This window comes from Electrophorus electricus, chromosome 9 (genome assembly GCF_013358815.1).
Source record: "Electrophorus electricus isolate fEleEle1 chromosome 9, fEleEle1.pri, whole genome shotgun sequence".
In the NCBI taxonomy this organism is placed as follows: Eukaryota; Metazoa; Chordata; class Actinopteri; order Gymnotiformes; family Gymnotidae; genus Electrophorus; species Electrophorus electricus.
The window spans coordinates 6643277-6663352 of NC_049543.1; the positions used below are offsets into that span (position 1 = coordinate 6643277).

The 20076-nt window shown below is 40.7% G+C and overlaps 1 protein-coding gene across 9 annotated transcripts; it reads right to left on the reverse strand.

Moving 5' to 3' along the window:
• Window positions 1-285: 285 nt before the first annotated feature.
• On the reverse strand, window positions 286-18947 carry camsap1b (calmodulin regulated spectrin-associated protein 1b). 9 transcript variants are annotated; one of them, XM_035529925.1, is made up of 19 exons: window positions 18739-18947; window positions 17691-17857; window positions 14918-15180; window positions 11811-11972; window positions 10401-10481; window positions 9480-9539; window positions 8652-8793; window positions 8107-8246; window positions 7921-8017; window positions 7521-7689; window positions 7124-7215; window positions 6826-6904; window positions 4444-6700; window positions 4221-4357; window positions 3141-3367; window positions 2845-2947; window positions 2606-2715; window positions 2258-2376; window positions 286-2050 (listed from the first exon to the last, which is right to left on the reverse strand). In XM_035529925.1, exons 2-19 carry the CDS (start codon window positions 17845-17847, stop codon window positions 1754-1756), a joined length of 4692 nt encoding a protein of 1563 aa, XP_035385818.1. In that variant the 5' UTR covers window positions 17848-17857; window positions 18739-18947; the 3' UTR covers window positions 286-1753. The 9 variants fall into 9 exon arrangements, with proteins under 9 accessions (XP_035385818.1, XP_026858666.2, XP_035385817.1 ...); XM_027002865.2 differs by lacking the exon at window positions 9480-9539 and adding an exon at window positions 9996-10028; XM_035529924.1 differs by having other exon boundaries at window positions 7124-7212; window positions 7554-7689; window positions 18739-18821.
• Between the last annotated feature and the right edge of the window lie 1129 nt (window positions 18948-20076).

The window sequence follows — 20076 nt, forward strand, 5'->3', positions numbered from 1 at the left end:
CTGAGGCATGTCCTGAGGTGTTCCAGTTGGGTAAAGCTGGCACAAACGCTGCCAGACCACAGGACACATCTTTAGACAGGTCAGTCATTGGACAAATGTCAATGATGAATACAAAAAAAAAAAAAAGTATATATATATATAAAAAAAAACCAAAAAAAAAAAAAAAACCACCACCCTTTCTGTGGGATTTGGTTGATAGTGCTGATGAATTGGCTTCTATTAAAGTAATGGAAAAATAAATAAAAGGAAATGACATCAAAATAAAACCATGGCAAACCAAAATGATAATGTGTTTATTCAAATATTTATTAAATTTTCAGTGCCTTTTTTAAAAATAAATAATGGTGTGGTATAGAAAGTAAAATGACCAAAGATGAAAAAGTACAGTGTTTTAAAAGAATGGTGACCAACATCAGTACAATCTTTACTTTATAAACAAACCTGCACTTTAAAAAGTAAACAAATACCATCACTTGTTTTAGCCAGGTGTAATAAACTACTGTTCTCCAAAAGGTAGTTAAGTGCCTTCAAGAGGCCATTAGTTTGCTTATAAGTGTTAAATCTTAGTATTGTTTAAAATGTTATTGTGTGTAGTAAGCAGATCGATTTTTAAACCATAAACCTTTAGCGTCTTTGCCTAGGAGTTCAACAGCCTAAACTTAATTGAAAATTCTAGTCCTACCTAACCACCTGTATTAGAAGATGTAAAGTGCATGTGCAACACTACTTTGATCTGGACACCAAAGTCAAGCCTTCGGTGAGTTTTCAAACATTTAAAATTAGGAGGTGACAGTGCTGACAGTTCTTCTTTTCCCTGTATCAAAGGAATGTTTTAACCACGGGTAAATAATTAGACAGCAACTGCAAGAAAGTAACCGATTATGAATATATTAAATACTGTCATTCAAACGGTTTACAGCGACACTCTTCATAACAGAGCATGCTGCTCTTCTGCATGAGAAACGAAGCTCTGGGGCCGACATCACTCATGGTTACATTGCATGATAGAAGCACTAAAACATGATCGTGAGTGCACCATTTTACAGGACACCGCTGTCCAGTGGAGAAATAACTACCTCTAACATTGGGATAGTAGCAAAACAAAAGAGCATCGGAGACATGTACCAAAGCCTAGTTCATTCCCTATTTAAAAGATCCGTCGTAGTTCTATACAGCAGTGCTACAGCCAATTCGCTTTCGAAGCGTTGAATAAATATACGACAGTACCACAATGTGTGAAGGCCAACAACATGTATGACTGGGACGGTCCCAGTGACACACAGTTCAGAGCAGCATGTTTTGGGGAAGGAACAACAACAAAAAAACAAACAAACAAAAAAACAGGCAAGTCGGCAATTCCTTTTCTACATGAATTTGGATTAGAGTCTTCTTCAGATGCAGCAGATGCTGTTTAGCAGTAGTGTCTCCGTCTGTGTTTTAAAAAGACAAAACCTTCGCTTATCAGAAAGGAAAGCTCTGCTGCAAGGGAGCTTGCCAAACTGAAAAATACTTCAAGTAACAAGAACTCAATCAAAAAAGGGGGAGGGCTGCTGTACAGGACAAACTACAACCCTGAACAGATTAAATGAACAGCACACTGCATGTCTGTCCAGACATCCGCTCACACACAGCCACCCTCGTCCCATCATGACACAAGTGGTGAAATTGATTGTGAACATCTTGACAGTCTTTCCACAGGTACTGAAAGCACATGAGAATCATTGGACGTCAGGTACAAAAGCCCTGCTTGACTTCACTTCCGGGTCTTCTTTGGCACCATGGGCCTCTTGGCCTGCCAGAGGTGATTGTGGATGGTGAGGGCATCCACGCTGACAGACACAGTCTTGGCAGGTATAACTGTGAACTGTTTGCGGTCTGAGCTGTACTTATAGAGTTTGTCTATCATCTTCTTGGTGATGCTTTTGGGCCCCGTGCCAGTGAGCTTGTGGATCTCCTCTGTGTCAGGGAAGTAGGAGTAAAGGGCCCGGAACTGACAACCACCATCACGAAAGAGGATCATAAAGTGGTTCGACTCACATTTCTCAAGCTCCTGCAGACAAATACACAAGCTAATTATTTAAGATCAAGTCATTCAAGATTAAGAGCTTATTTCATTAAATGTATTACAGGACAGGTGGACTATACCTGGAAAAAACACTTCTATTTTATCCATAATATTTTATAAATTGATTTAGCTAAAAACACCCTATTAAACCACTACTTTAGGCAATGGCTTTTAACATTGACAGTTACAAACCTCAAGAATGGAGTTCTTCTGTGGTTCATTTACTTTCCCTGCCAAACAGCAGTGAGAGATGGCATTGTGGATAATTGGCTTATTAGATTTTGCACTTGGCTCCTTGAAAAGTTTAGGCCCTGCAGGAAACAACCAAACGCCAAGTAAAACGAGACTAAATTAGTAAAGCATCAGAAATAAAGAGGACATACTCTCGGGTTCTGAAATGGTAAAGAGCATACTGCTGATCACAGAACATATTTCACTTACATGTTCTTTTTAACTTTTAACAAAAAAAAACCAAAACAAAACAAAACAAAACCACCCTCCCCCCCAACAACAATAACAAAAAAACAACAACAACCTTACCTGTGTATTCTGCCATGGATGTTGATGTGATGGAAGACGCAGTGGAGCCGTTGTCCCAGTCCCGCTCTGTAGCCCTACTGAGGCCCGAAAATGACTCCACTGAATCCCCTCTACTCATGGAGAATACGAGCAATGGTGTTTAGCAATATTTGAAGGTCGCTGTCTAAATTATGGAACCGATTTGGAAATGGCCATCAATTAAAGCCCTGTACGCATGCACACACATGCACCAAGCTTACCGTTGAGATCCTGCACCTCCAGAGTTGATGCTGTCTGCCTCAGTAGTGGCCACAGAAGCCAGCGAGAGATTAGAGCCAGACCGAGCACTAACAAGATTCTCATCTGGGAAATACATTTTTAAGTATTTTAGGATAACTGAAATTTAATGATCAGTTTTAAGATCCATAGATTTAAGATTTTACCCATAAAGACACTACAGAACTGCATCCTTTTGGAATCTGTTAAATGCCTGGTCTATTAGGAGACCTACAAGAATAGGTTTTTACTTATCTTGTAACAAAAAGAGACTTCTTACTGGCAGGGGGGCATTTTGGGAGTGTTTCAATGGAAGGCTCTTCTTTTAGCACAGACTTTGGCCTCTGCTTCTTGGTCTTGGGTTTGGGTTTGGGTTTGGGTTTAGGCTTGGGCTGCTCCTGCTCCTCAAACATTTCTTGCTGTTTTTTTCGCAGGTATTCTTGCTTTATCAACTCCCGCCTGGTCTTCTCTTCCTCTTTTCTAACCCTGTCTTCTTCCGCTTTCCGCCTGAATTTTTTTTTTTCAAATGGACACCAAGTAATCAGAAGTATTGTTGTAGACATCCCAGTCCATCCATCTATGCAGTGTACTTTTTCCCGAATAACTGATGTAATATTGTAATTTAGAGTGCACATGGAAGGTTTTTAGACCTTAGTTTTCCAAATTTTCATGTTTCAGACAAATCTTAAAATGGATTCAACTCATTCTTGTACACACTATGTACACAAGTATAGTTATATAATCATTGTTTCCCCACTATCCTGACTAATCTCCTAGTCCCTGTCGCAGAAAGACTGGGAAACTAGTCAGGATAAAGGGAAAGATGAATACAGAAAAACATTCCTGGGAGAAAACCTTTTGCAGAGTGCCAAAGAGCTCAGGATGGGGCAAAGGCTGACATTTCAATAAGACAATATCCTGAAGCATTCCACCAAGAAAACAAAGGAGTGTCTTCAAGAAGAGTCTGTGAAAACGGTGAAGTGGCCCAGCCAGAGTCCGGACCTGAACTCAGTAGAGCATCCCTGGAGACATGAAAACGGCTATGCCCCAATGCTCCCCGTCCAACCTGACTGAGCTTAAATGATTCCACCAAGAAGAATGGGAGAAACTTTCAACAGAAAGGCAAGCTGGTAGGATCTGAATTCTTATATTAAGGGAACTTTCAGTTTCTTAATTTTAATATTACAAATTTTAATAAGTTTACAAAAATTCCCGAAAAACCTTTTCCCTGTCATTGTGTAGATCGATGATAATTCTGAAAGCTATCCAAATAAACTCCATCTCTGTGCACCTTCAGCAAGTTATGTGAAATGTTGATAAATGCATCTAGTGCTTAAACCACTATGGGAGTTGATAGTACCTAGCTTCATCTCTTTTAAGCTCACTCTCTGCCTCTAGGTGCTGCTTGCGAAGTCGTGCCTCTTCTGCTTTCTTCTGTTGTTTCAGGAGGAATGCTGCCCGCTTTTTGGCCATTTCGTCTTCCGCTTTCTGCTCGTCCTGCAGTACAAAACATTCAAAAAGCGAGTTAAAACACTGTTAATGTCTCTTCACTTTAGGTAGAGTGGAATGGAACAACCCAGTACCTTGAAAAAGAAGCCCATGCCACTTTTCTTTTCTCCATCAACGACGACATCTGTGGTAACATCTAACGCACTAGAACTGCCATCATCTGACTGGGTTGCCAAGTCTGATAAGTCCACTTCAATTAGATTCGCCTTGCTCTTTGAGCTATCTTCAGTTAAGACCATCACAAAACCAGCACCATTATCAAATGTTGTTTCAGAGTCCCTTAGAGTACTAGGAACACCTTCATCAATAGTCACTCCTAGGCTTGCAGAGCTTGGCTCTCTTGAGACTGTACGCAAGTTGGCCTTGTCATGAAGATGGAATGCAGTGTTCTTCAGCTGCCCCTCAATTTGGTTGATTGTCTCTGGATCTGCTTTGGGGGTCCTGCCCCCTGGGCTGGGTCTAGGAGTAGGACTTTCAATGGGAGTGGGGGTAGGTATTTTCTGCCCTTTGTTGTATTCCTTGGACAGCTTCAGCTCAGAAGGCTTAGAGCGAGACCGTGCTGAGCTCAGTTTAGGAGGCTTCCTGACTACAGGGCTGCCACTTGGCTCCACGAAATGGACAGCAGATCGTGCCTTTGGTTCGGACAAATTCCCTCGGTCACCATTAGGAGATAGGGTAGCAGCTGATGGGGACTGAAGGTTTTGCTTCATGAGTAGGTCCTGCTGGAGAGACAGCTGCATCATCTGCTGCTGAATGCTGCTGATGGCCTCATTAAGCATTTCTATCGAGTGGTTACACTCATTGAGGTCGATTTCCTCATCTCCATCTAAGGCACTAGGGGGCAAGGCAGTGGCACTATCCCATTCAAGGGACGCCTTCTCTGTCTCTTCAGTGCCTTTTCCCCCATCCCTCATGGCATCAAGACACGAGTCATCTTTTGTTGACTTCTCTGTCTCCTCATTTAACTTTTGGCCTTTCAAGTGGTCTGATTTCAGCGGCTGAGGAAGGGTGTCACTTTTTCCTTTCTTCACTATGTGCAGGAAGGCAGCTTTTCCAAGCTTGAGCCTTTGTCTAGCACACAGTACCTCCATTTTTTTCTTCTGGGTCTCAATGGCGCGTCGCTTCTCTTCAAGCTGCATGTGCAGCTGCACAAGCTCTGAAGCAAGCATGTTAGCATTGTCCTTGCCCTGTTGAGTGGGGCTTTGGTCCCTCTTCATCTTCCAAGAGGTGAGAGGAAGAGGGCAGCTCTCTGAGCCATCTGGCGTGGTCCTCTGTGAGCTGCTGGTGCTTGAGCGGATGTCTTGGTTGCTGCCAAACTTCAGCATCTTCCGCTCAGCAAAGCTGGTCATTCGGACACTTCCACTGGCCACGCTGCTGACCTGTGACTGAACACTGACACCAGGGCTAGAGCACCTGCTTCCTTCATCCTTGTCTGCATGCTCCTTCACATTCATGTCCTCTTGAAGTTTTGCAGACTCTTCATCCTCTTTATAGAACTGTCGTTTTTGTGGATGCAGCTCCTTGCTAAGTTCTGCATCCTGCTCTTCAATGGTCTCCACAGTCTCTGTATCTGCATCAGTCAGTATGCCCCAAGCTTGGATGGGCCTCTTGTCCTCAGGTGACGAGGAATGCAGGTAGAACCCAGGAGTCAATTCCGTTGGTGGCTCGACACTGCTTGTGACCAGAGGTCTGAAAGTTTCTGTCTGCCCAGGAGGTGGATGCACAGACTCAGATTTGGGATCAGAAGTTCTTTCAAACTCAGAACTGGAACTGGCATTGAAGGTTCGGTTAAGGTTATGTAGAGGTCTTCGTTTAGCTGAAGAGCTGGGTCCATCTCCAGCAACAACCCTCCGTGCTGACCCACGCTGTCGCCCCTCTCCACACTCTTCTTCTTTATTCAAGCATATAGACTTTTCTTTTGCTGGTTTAAGAACTGCAGGCATCAGTGGTTCCAAGTAGAAACTGGCAGTTCTGGAATCAGCTGCTGCCTCTTCTTGCTTTCCACAAGAGTTTGTTTTAGCACCAGGGGAAGCAGACTGACGCTCCACATCCCCATTGTCTGTCAGTGTAACATCAGTCTTAGACGACTCTGCTCTGATAACAGTTACCATATCTTCTTCTTCATCCATGTTAACATTACCCAGCAATCCATGGCCATTGAGTCTCCGAGGAGCACCCTGGCTTTGATGGCTCTGGTGCTTGGGTGTGACAGTAGAGGCCAGGCTGTCCTCACTGATGGAGCATGTCAAACTAGCACTGTCGCCTGAGGCCAAGTCTGCATCACTGTCCGTGGCACAGTGGAGAACATAGCGATTCAGCTGGGACAGTGGCCTGGTTAAAATAAAAAAGGAGTCCAAATTTGGGTGAACTAGATACCAATAAGCGGTCATAGAATTAACAAATGTTTTATTGTAGGGCAATTATTAGTACAGAAAACAATTTTTTCCCCATTTTACCTCTGTCTTTTGTCTGACCAAGCCATAGACCCTCGAGTACGACTTTCTTGTGTCAGAGAATTAGAACGGTTCCTACAGGCTGTTAGGAAAGCATAAAAGAGAACCCAATCAACCAATAGCTCTCTTTTTCAAATATAAATTGCTTAGCACACACATCATAGCTTGATGGTGTTTATTTGAGAAGACACTGATAAGGAAAGACTTAATAAAAGTTATTCTGATCATACAAAATAATTTCATATCAGTATTCACAGGATGTTTCTCTCTCCTAGATAGCAGTACAAGCCTAGTGTCCTACCTGATACATCATCTCCCTGCTGAGCTTTCTGTTGCCTCTGTCTCAGTGGTAGGAGTGGATGGGCAGGACTAATGCTGGAACTCCCCTTACTGCTGAAACAGAAAGCAGATAAGCATTGCTGGCATAGATCCAAAGTACAAAATTAGGGCAAAATGTTTTTCAATCCAAAATCTTATCTTAATTTGAAACACTTAAATGTGGCTGGACAAATAGACAACCAGTGTCCGGACTGCCCAATTAACACTAGATTGGTCAATAAACCTCTCAACCAAAAATGCTGTCAAAATATGGTGATCACCTCACAAATATCAGATCAAAATATCATCTCTGACACTTCACAAAAGCTGTTCAAATGAAAAGTTTATGCATGAATGAGAGGAAGGCTTTTAAAACTTACAGAGGATCAGACTCTTCAGGATGCAGGAAGTACCTGTTACACACTTCTGGGTTGTTTGTGACAGGATGAGTCAAATCAGCAAGGCCAGGTGTGACCAGGAAGCTCCTCTTGGTAGCATTAGAGATGGGCACACAGGGTCGGGAACTCTTGGAGTGAGTCACAGCTCTTGCTATGAAGAAGCAGTCATTTATTAAACCAAGAGACAGAGAAAACACAACTACTTAGACCAGGTTAAATGGTATCAAATTGGCATATATTAAATCTGATGCATATTACATAGTATCAACAGTTAAAGGGTACCATTGGATGAAACTGGATGAAGAAAAAGTTGAGTGTGTCCCAAAGTCTTTTTATTGCTCATATTTCAAACACTTTTGAATACCACTACAAAATCTCTTACCATCCTTGAATTCCTGGATATCCCTTGGCTGGACAAACTCAGGTTTTACAACCTCAAACCACCAAAAGAGCTCAGCGATGAATACCATGACATTGTGCTGAAGGAATAATTAAGAAAGAAAATTAATTACTGTAAAAACATAACCAAATTTGACCATGGTGGGAGCAACTGTGCTAAACGTCATACCTTGAGCACAAGAGGTGCATACAGCATGTCTTCTAGTGTTAAGTAGAAGCCTTTATTAAGGTACTCGTTGGCAAACTCCTTCAGAAGCTGGATATTATACAGGCTGTCTGCTATCGAGGTGACCTCCTTCAAGCAAATATCTACACAGGAAAAGAAAGATTAAACACACACAGGCAAGAATTTGAATGTGTAGTCAATATTTGTGTAAAGATTAAAGCATTAGGAACAAAAATTCCAAAAAGCTATAATTCTAAAACTAAAAAACAAAAACCTTTATAATTCTAATAACTAAAAATGCCTTCTTGGAAAAAGCACCAAGGTAGACACAGAATCAATAGCATAAAAAGGCTACAGTAAATTAATCTGATGCCGTGCTCATCTACTCGCTTGACATGCTTACTTTAGTGTGATCACATATTAAGCTTGTAGCTATCAGGGGAGTAGAAAAGTACTGTGACATCAAGCGAAGAGACATGATCAGCTCCACAGAACAGACACTGCACTGCAGTAAACCAGATCTCAATAACTCTGTATAGAATGTTTACCATCAAGTTTCATGAGGTCAGGGCAGTAGTAATGGACCACAGTCAGCAGGGCAGCGCCATCGCACACGTCCCTCATGAGGTCCTCCAGCAGGGAGAAGTGGGGCAGTTGGCGGCCCGAGGCATGCTCTCGCCGGTAGCGCACCTGAATATGCGACAGGAGGCAGTAGTGCACATCAGCTTGACTGACGTTTTTCAGCAGAAGTAAAATTATCGATGTCTCACATTCTAGATATGACATAGTTAAATGTACACAATATAGGACACCAAACACTGCATCCTGAAAATCATTAAGAGGCTTATATGAGAAACTCATTTAAACCCATATCTCCAATATAATGAACTAATAAACAAACTACTTTCATGAGTTAGAACATAAGTTAACATAAATGTACTCGCCAAAGGCAGAGATGTTTGCTGTATGCTACATTAGCATAATGAAAGCATTTTTCAAAGTTTGTGTAAACACCCAGAATGCAAACTGAGAAGACTACATGGAAAGTACACGCAACATAGACACAGTATCTGACTTTAGAGAAGAAAAACAAAAAACACACTCATTCAAGGTTGTCCGTTCCATGGCAATCAGGTAACATAGGTTACTTGAGTTAACAATGATTTCAGAAATTTGAGAAAGAAAAAAAAAGGCCAATTACATCACAGACCTAGCAGACAGCAGGATCAGGAACGGTCATCCCAGAGATAGCCAAAAACAGTTTTCTACAACACACATACACTAGGTCTAGCTACATACACCAGTGAGAGCTACAATACAGAACTTGGTGAATGAGGAGTTAGTTACAGAATGGTGGAAATGGAGGAGCACCATACCAAAAGTGGATACTCCACAGGCTCCAACATGCAATGGTCCAGCACAAGCATGAAGTCAGGCTGGAGGGCCAGATACAGCAGAGAAACAGAGTGAGTGTGTGATGAAAGACAGATACAGGCTGAAAAGGGATGAACAGAGAAGAGACTGCTGCTATGCATGTTCCAGCATGAAAAGAAAGGAAAAAAGGCCAAAGCTTGGATGACACAGCTTTTCACAGCTTTTTTAATTCTCTCTCTCTCTCTCTCTCTCTCTCTCTCTCTCACACACACACACACACAAAAATGTGTTAGTATATGCTGTGTGGGCTCAGGGAAGTGAAAGGAAGCTACTGGTCTTCAGTTGTTGGATAGTGGGAGCAAATGGGCATTTGAGTAAATGCAATTAACTGTTGCTGCAAAGCCGAAGGAAGCGTGGCCTGGATGGTCGGGGGGGGGGGGGGGGGGGGGGTATGTGCACACATCAACAGATACTAATGCGTGCAGTTGTGGTGATGATTGTACTGGCAGCCAACTTACAGGTACTAGCTTCCAATACCACTTTGAGGGAGACTATCCGAGGAGCAAGGGAGGAGGTTAGAGGGAAAGAGACGGGAGGGAAGGCAGACAGGAATGTATGGTCAGAGCAGAGAAGAAACAGAACTGACACCGCGAGCAGACTTGGGGAGAGGGGGAGAGAGAGAGAGAGAGAGAGAGAGAGAGAGAGAGAGAGAGAGAGAGAAAGACAAGGGGAAGGAGACTGGTAGTACTGGAGAACTTCAGTGAGGGATTTTTAATGATAAAGTGAAGAGGATTTAAGTTGTACACCAACACAGTCCAAGAGACAAGAGAGAATCAAAACAGTGATACTCCAGTTCAAAGTTATCATAGCACCTTCTTAGAAGTAACAGAAAGTTCAATACAGAAAATGAATAAGAGTGATACCTTCTGGTGGCTAGGGGAGTCTAGCAGATGCTGCTTTACTTTGTGTTCCTTTTCGGTGATCTCTCTCATTTTCAGGTTTACCTAAAGAACAGAAAAATATCAACATCAGATAAACACTATTTGCCTCTCCGAGACCCTTAACATCCTATTTAAAAGTAGCAGTTTCCCTGACCTTAGTCTGAGTGGACCTAGTAGAAGAGAGAAAAATTGAGTTACTCATCTTTGGAGCCAACATTAGCTCTCCTGTAAAGACTTTTTTCTACATACTGAACACTGTGTGCCTCCATCTCTTACTCAGTAAGAATGCTGTAGAAACCCTCTTGCCCACTGACCTTTTCACTGCCTTCCAAAACCAATGCTAGATTGTAGTAAATCAAAATATTCAGGCACTGTGTCCATAATCACCCCCATCCTCTATAACTGATTACCAACTGCTGTGAGCATTCATGGTAATATATACTTCTTTTAACCTAAATGTTGTATTCACCACCAACATACAGCATAAATATGTTGCATAACTGTGCCCTTCTATTGTACCTGTTATAGCTTGTTTACTTTTTTTAGTTATGTATTTTGTGTGTTCTACAGTCTATTGTCTTTTCTAATATCTGTGTTCTAATGTGCAATTTCCTCATTTACATGCTCTTTTATTGATTGTAATGTGACCTTGAGCTTGGGAAAGGTTTTCTATAAATTAAAGTTGTTGTTTCCTAGGCAGCTCTAAATCACACAGAGTACAGAGTGGAGAATTAACCGCAGACTGGTATGGGCCCAATTTATAATATGGAGGAAATTATCTTATATTAAGTTACTGACTCAAGTGTACTGCTGGTTGTCATGGTTGTCCTGGTATCACCTAGCTAGTGAACAAAGTTAGCCAAAAAGCTTACATATCTGTAACACACAAACACAAAACCACCCAATTGGTCAGAAAATAATATTGGAAAGAAAATGTAAAGAACTAATACTTTAAAGAGAAACTCCACTCACTTATCAAACTCAATCTGGCATGCCTACAAATTTTTATGGGAAAAAAAGATACAGCAATTTCCCCTCTATCTTTAGGAACATACAACAAAAACCAGTTTTTCAGTAAAAGAAATTTAGCAACATACCCACTCCTGTTGGTATTGTGATTTATTTAGATAGACTCTGCATCACTAGACCCACCCACACCGTGTCACAGGTGACCACTACACCTTCTGTCTCAGTAAGTCACCAACTCTCAAAACAAATGATTTCCCGCTGCTTTGTTGCATTGCAATACAGTTGTACAAACAGTGTTACGATGCCAAGGAGTACTGAACAGCTGAACAGCACTCACTGTACAGTGAAGACTGATGCAGTTGGACAAACTTTTGACAAAGCTTAGTCGATGGTCTCAGAAAACTCTCTCTCATGCACACCAACCTTGTTAATCCAGAAGATCATTGCATCCTCCAAGTCAAAAGGAAGCTCCTTGGATGCACTGAAGGTGGAGAAGCGCTTGACACAGGTCACTACCTTCTCAATGCTGATCATCTCCACAGTGTAGGCCATCATCAATGCATCAATCATGGGCATGTGGGAGCTCTACCAGACAGTTCAGGGTCAACAGTCAGCATGGCGAGAACATTAAAATAACAACAACAACAACATAAGTTGTATGAAATATCCCCCCCAAAAAGAGACCATTCTGAGATGCTTAATCAGTGTGAGCAGAGAGGCAGTAACAAATTGAATTCCTTGGATAAATGGAATAATATCACCATTCATACGGATGCAGTGCATCTGATCTCATATACACTGAGCTCATACACTCCACTGCACAAAAAAGAAAACTCAACAAGCAATATCCCTACTCTGTTAATGATGAAGCCCAAAACATGAAGTCAGAACCTTTAATTTAGTTCCCTAATATTGAGACATGAGATCACAATCCACCATGAACTCATACAAAACACACAGTCAGTTTCATCATGAAGACATAAAACATAAAACAACAACAACAACAACACACACTGATACACACACACACAAAAAAAACTTAACCGACCAAACAGCAAAGCATCTGAACAGCGAACTCCTGAACAAAAACCCAGCACTCATCTAGATTCAAAACGTAAATAACAACCTCAGACAGTCCAATTTAAATAGTAAACATTTTGGCCAGCTTGGGTCATCCTATCTATGGAAGCTAAGGACCTATTCTCAGTAACAAAAAAATAAAAATAAAACTTAACATAGGAAGCCAAAGAGGTGCAGCTGACCTCATGCCCACAGCCACTCACGTCATTTCGTATAAGTAACTATGCAGCATATTAATATCTAAAATATGAAAGACAAACAGCCATTACAAATCTGAACTTGTGTATGGATGGTCATTAGCTTTTGTTTCAGAAATCAACCAAATCACCCCCCAAAACCCACTCCTCTGCCACCAGTGACCAACTTTTTAAACTTTCTTTCAGGGTGTGTGTAGGAGTCCCAGCTGACCATTATCTTGCTCTCAGAGCCAGATTGTCTGCAGGACTTAGCTTCACCACTAAGCTCTTCAGGTTACCATGGCAACTCTTCACAGGGTCTTCCACTGGCTTCTTTCTTTCTTGGCTAAGGGGCATATCAGTATGAGCTAGCTGGATAGGCCCTCTGCTTCAGATGACAGTATTGGCTCATTTATATTTCTGAAAGAGTACTGGCCAATCATGCAAAATAATATTTGTACAATGCGATATTGATTTTTAAATGTTTCACAATAAATATTGCAATATTTAAAAAGTAAATATGTAAAAAGTAAAGCAGGACTGCAAAATATGGACAAAAATGTTATGTTATGATATATTACAGAGAGCATTGTTTTAACAATCAAAGAAATCAGCAGTCAGGCTAAAAAAAGAAAACAGAAAATTAAGTTAAAGGAAACTGATGGGCTGTTTCAAAATTGCATTATGCTTCAACATTACCTGAGCAGACTAGCTGCAAGTCAATAGCTGATCAATAGGTCAATCCTAAAATGAATCCAATGGGGGATAAATGACCCAGATTTAGTGGGGTGACAAAAGGATGCTAATCTATCCTGGCCCTGCATGGTTGCCACACTGATTACGCCAGTATAACAGCCATGTAAATAAACTCAGTGGTCAAAGCCTGATCCGTACATCATTGACTTCGAACCTCAAGTATGGCCCGGCTTGAAACACCATGCTTCAATTATCATGGAAGACAAGCAGAGACTATTCTCCGTTCTGGCTCCCAGATGGTGAAACGAACTTCAGCTGGCTGTCTGAACAGCAGAGTACCTTGCAATCTTCAAACACAGACTGAAAACCCATCTATTTGTGTAATATTTAAATGACCACTGATCCTGCACCTATGTTGAACAGATGAAACTCTAGTACTTATTGTAGTGTATTGTAAGTTGCTCTGGAGAAGAGCGTCTGACAAATGCCGTAAATGTACATGTATTGCTGCTTCACATTTATCAATGAGTACAGCACAGTACTGATAGGACATGGTATTCTGTGCATGTATGCAACACCAGACATGTGACTCCATCCTTTCAAACAAAAACTGTCAATAACTACACAGAAACAGCATTTGTTTGACCTGATAGGAGAAAAGTTACCACACCTCTAAAGCAACACCTACACCTTTTCTGTATGAGAGGGTGTATGCAAGCCATTGCTGAAATGCTTGTGTAAAGCCAATCCCCATTTGAAAAGCATACAAGAGGCTGTCTACCATCATGAAACAACCCAAGTAAAGTTGAGTGAATTTTAAGTTGACAGCTTGCTGATAACTTTGTTGGTTCTTTGCCAGTCATGACCTGCGTCACTTTTGTTCAGACCAAACAAACAAAAACTTTTACACACACACACCACTTCGAACAATTAGGTTTTTAAAAAACAGGTTAATGTAGATTACTCTCAACAAAGGCTTGTGCAGGGTGTTGGCTCAGTGAGAAACATTTGCATCTACAGCATAAAACCACAAGTGGGTGGACAGTTATGAATCACCACCAATCCATTTCCATTCACCAGAGCAGTTGATTACCGCTGGCTTAGGCAGTGATGGAAATCAATGTAATCCACTCCTATTCTAGTCAACCTTTAATATTTGCACAAAGGTATATGCAACACTGCACTAGCCTCATGTGCTAGCATCAGGGCAAAAGACATTTGCAAATATATACATGAAAACAAAGCAAGAGTTTTCTTAACAGCATTGTCAGTGTGGTGATAAGGCATCTACACCAGGAAGAGCTCCACACTAGTGTGTGTGCCAGGCAACACAACAGCATATTTCCTTCTTTTCAGTGCATTTGTGCTGTCACTCGGGCTCAAGTCTTCTAATTCACAATGAGAGCTATTTTGCACCTTAATGTCAATGACCAGTTATTTTTCATCCCAGCAAATGCCGAAAGTCAGTGCAAATGTGAACCCACACAGACGTGTCCAATCACAGCATTAGTACTCAAGCAATTTGGTCACAATTTTGGAAACAATAGCACGATTGGACTCAGCTCCATCAATGCTCACCATTTTGATGGGCTGGCAAGTGAGATCGGCCTCGGTAACCGGTGTATCGTCACCCTCCATGACATAGATGCCTTTGCGAGACAGGGCCTGGATGACTGACTGGTGAGACTGGAGGGAGGCCACCTGGTCCCCCTTGAGGATGAGGCTACACACGCGACAGTAGAGCTCACAGGACAACAGCAGCCGGATTACGGGAGGTTTGATGTGCTCCTGTTCATACTGGTCTGTATAGAAAGGGTCCCGCAAGTCCTCTGGAATGTGATCTGAGAAGGGGAAACAGAGAAAGCATTAGGAGCAGCGGCAAGCCTGGAAGAATTAAAAGGGTTATCCAAGGTAAGCAGCTAAAAACTACTAGCATGTTTTCAAAATCAGTCCACATTTAGGCTATAAGTTAATTCAATAAAGACCTCACATGGTGTAGGTGTGGATCCATAAATAAGACGAAGGCACATAAATAAGAGCTCTGTACAGGTGAGGATGAACTGAAAACCAATGGGTACAGCACATTACACTTGTGACCAAGTCATGCATTTGTTGACTGGGAGAATATGAATACAGAAGAGACTGAGTAGGTGAAAACAAAACCACTCCACCAGGTTTCATGGCTTTAAAGTTTCTATGTTGATGCTGATGAGCTGTGGCATTAGGTGCCCTGCTGCAAACACTGACCTGAAATACTGAACTGAAGACAAAGGCTTGAGCTGTACTTTATCTGCAAGATAGAGCACAATCTCCCTCTTTACCAGAAACACAGCATCACTAAACTAGTCCACACGTACCATTCTGCTGAATGTCAGAGCGCACCATGTCTAATTATTGCTCAAGTGTAAGTACATATATAATAAACTCCTATGATCTGCAATGTAGCTTGCCTTGTTTTCCCGTCTGACTGTGTGCCTCATACATGGGATATATAAAAGGCAGGTATTTAAGAATGGATCTAAATAAGCCAAGGGTGAGAGGTACCCAACTGTTTTCATTGCTTTTTGCCAGCTGGGTCTTGCAACATGGTTTGAGGGCAGCCAGATCCTGAGTGGAATTAAGACAGGCAACTTGCACATGGCTTACCAGTCAGTGAAAACAGACAAGTCCCCTGTACAGTACAACATCCAAAAATTGAGCACACTAGCCAACGAGATCATCTTTCTATAACCCACAGTTGAACATGCCACAGGCTCACAAGGTATTGTCTTCAACAGACTATGCAACAACGACCATTCAAAACAACTACAAAAAATACTGTTAAAGAAGTGAATAACAATATCAAGAAGTTTACGTGATGCAAATCACAAAAAAATGTGTAATTTGACTGACACTGACATCGACCCTCCTCCCCCACCCCTCATGTCGCATGGCCTATGTGAAACAGACCCGTGGTGCTCAGTGCCAGGAAAAAAAGCCTATAAATATATTCTGTGCAATAGTTCTCCTGGTTAGTACTTTTTTTCATAGTGTAGTCCACTGTTAGTACAGAGGAGTCAAACCTTGCTTTGTTAGTACAGAGAGGGGCTACAGAAAGGGCAGCATACTTGGTCAAATTGAAATCAAGTTTAAGGAAATGAAAAAATGTTTCAAAACGCCCAACAACCACACTGAGCTAACATAATGCCAATGAGTTTCATATTAAAAAACAAAAATTAAAAAAACCTACTGAGTAATAACAGACATGGCTCTAAATAGAAAAACAATACTAGGATGTTCAAGGTTTTAGACAGCAGCTGCACCCAGGAAGGAGGAAGAACAGGATTTGGAAAGCCACCCATACTGAAATTAAATCCGTGTTGATAGGTTTGCTCCTCCCCTCCTTTTAACTACTTGTAAAAGTCAAGCACCAAGACTGAAATAAGAAAAAAGACCCCTCAGCATTCATTTACTTCACTGTTTAAGGCCACTAATTTATGCTAGTTTCCACTTCATAGAATCATTTAGGAAGCTTTAAAAATCATAAAAACCTATAACATTTACTACAGTGGGGGAACTGTAACAAACAATATTGTCAACAAAGACTGACGTCCCTTCTAATTTTGATATAAAGCAACTGGTCCTAATATAATGGCATACATCAAATGCTGTAAATGTATCCTAAACATCAATGTGGTATATTGATTTGATAGGTTTGCACAAGGGTGTTTGGATTGGACATTGTTTTGAATAAGCCATGTCTTCTTTTCTAAACTATAATAAAAAACTTTATGCACACTGGCTTCGTATTGTCTGACATCCTTACAGTTATATAGCTACAGTTTGATTAAAAGTGCCTTTTATTATTTGGTGCTCAGCATTCCACATTCTGATAGTAAGACTTGTTAAATCCTGCATTAGGAAAAATCGGTCTACTGTGGAACTATTATTCTGACCTTTGCCTGCATTTCCAACTGAAATGTAAACCCATTAATGAGACATTTTGTTCAATATCACACTTTTGCAAATGAATCTAATATAAGGTTTGTGACAGTAGTTCCAATTTTTCCACAATGTCTGCAACATTTTAGTGTTTAATGTTTGGGTTACTTCATCTATTAAGTAAAAATTTGATCTGGAGTAAGTCTACGTTGAAGTGCATGGAAGGTATTCTGATGGGAAAAGAATACTGCAATTCTGTTACTCAGTTCATCTCAAGAGCACGTTTAAGGACGAGGCAGATCTCGTAATTTATCAGGATACTAAAAATCTTATATACTTAATGTGATTCATTAGTATTAGATTAATTGCTCGTCATATCTTAGCTAACCAGGTAACACCACGTTTAAAATAATATATCAGATTACTTTACCGATTCCGTAAGCTTTTGCAAATAGCCATCTTAGGTTAGCCGCAATTTTAGCCCTCGCTGAATCATACATTTCCAGCGGTATAATCTCCATTGGTTCGACCGTGGCTTCCATCTTTCTTAGGGTGCTGTCCGCTCCAGCACCCAAGTCCACGTCCATCCTGAGACCCCTGCCCACAACAAAAACAAAACATTAGAACATTGACCAGCCTCTTTTTATTGTTCGAAAACAACTCGCTGGTACACCTGACTTCTTTGATGCACTGTAACGTAGCTAGTTACCTAAGATAGCTATGCAGGTAACGTTAGGCCATGACAAGTAGCTAGTAAGATATCTTAAAATTATGAAATTGTGAATTTTCATGGCTCGCAATATCTTCAACTACAAGACGAAACTACAGTGGACATATAGCTATAGCTAAGTCAACAATGAACGTTATTGTCTTCGTGCAGGTAGGCTAGCAACTATTCTGTTAGCTCGCTAGCTAATTAGTTAGCTAGCCACTTTGTTAGCCAACTTGCAAAATTGTTACTTTTAGCTATGATTATCATTAGCCAACTAGTTAGCTAGTAGGTAGTGACGTTCAATCTAAATAGGTAAAAGGGTGTATCTTGGTTATCTATCTTAGCTAGGTAAACTAACCCTACAGTTAGATATTGGTTCAAAGGTTCTAGCGTAGCCTCGTTATTTTGTTAGCCAGTTAGCTAGCAAGTATGCCTCCATGGTACAAGCTAGTTATTAAAACACTGATTAGCTAGTGTATAATGGCTTAGTGTCTTAGATATTTAAAAAATATAGAAACATACTAGCGAAGCCCTAGAGTACTAGATACCACTAGTAATTTGGTATCTTAGCTACGGAAGCACACTCCTTAGTTTTGTTAAGTCAACCACCTTAGCCATCATTAGCTAGTTGGCTGACTATAGTACTGATTTGCCAGTGGATAAAACCTAGCTTGCTAACAATACTAGCTAGCTAGCTAAAACAGACAATAACATTATGCCGAAAAGAGCTCCTTGTTCTCGTTAAAACACCATTACGTTCCCATACCTTTTTAATGTATGTTGTATCAACAATCCAATTAGACAAATCCGTAGGTACACGAAAATAACATGGGAAAAATCACACCAGTGGAACTCATAGGGGCCCGCTGGTCCGAACAGATAGAGCTCGCAGTGTAACTGGTGAACGTCTCCTCCCAACAATTCTATGGTAGCTAACGCTAGCAGTAACAAACCTGTGCCCCGTCCTAACAACCGCGCTCGAGAGGCTGTCGAGATTCAAAATCTAGCTGACCAATAACTAAAATTAACTAATAATTAAACTACATTTTAAATAACTGAAAATGGAAACCACATATCAAATACATGATGTGAGTATTCAAATTAATTCAAATATGAATGAAAATGAGCAGTTATAGATTAATTTGGAAAATGTTATCTAATAGAAGCAAAAGTAGAAGTTTCAGTAAACTGAATATTTTAACGCTAAATCTCCGTGACGCTAGGATAGCTAATTTAAACTTGTTAACGCTAACAGGTAATTCGATTTACAATAAATTACAACGGCGATGGATATTACATTTGATATGCTCTATTGATAGGTAGTTTAGAATATAGTTTAGAATATTAGAGTATAATATAGAATATAACGTTTGAAATGACGATGACACTTGATTAATTACTAATATAGCTAGGTTAGTTGTCTATCTCATATTGTGTGTATTGCAAGTTTTAGTTGTGTGTATTTTCATGTGTGTATTTTCTCTGGCAGTGTTCCATTTTATTTTAGACTCCGACCTAATATAATGGCATATATTAAACGCTGTAAGCTACATGTATCCTAAATATTGATGTGATTTATTGATTTGATAGGTTGAATAAGAATTGGACATTTAATTATTTTGAATAGGCCATGTGTTTGTTGTCTAAACTATAGTAAAACTATGCACACTGGTCTGGACATCATTACAGTTATGTAACGCTAGCTAACTACAGTTTGATTCAAAGTGGATCTTAGTGTTTGCGGCTATTGGTTTAAACAAAGTTTTATTTTAGGTATTTGCGCATCTGGATTGTGTTGCTGCATTTTTTCCAAGTACAGCTGTGCTAAAACGACGCTGTAGTCTTCCCAGAAGATGGCGCTTTATGAATGTATTATGCTGCCGCTGGCAAATACTTCTTGTTCTATTTCAATTACATCATTTTTTCATGCTGGGCCGGGAACTTACCTTATGCTTGTATTTGTGACAGATTCCTGTCCCATTCAAACTTTTCACCACAACATAATGACATTGGATTTAATGGGTAATAACCTTGTCATGTCACAGTGAACCAGTCACACCACCACATTTTCATAGCCTATGGCATGTGCATTCCCAGTGGCAGA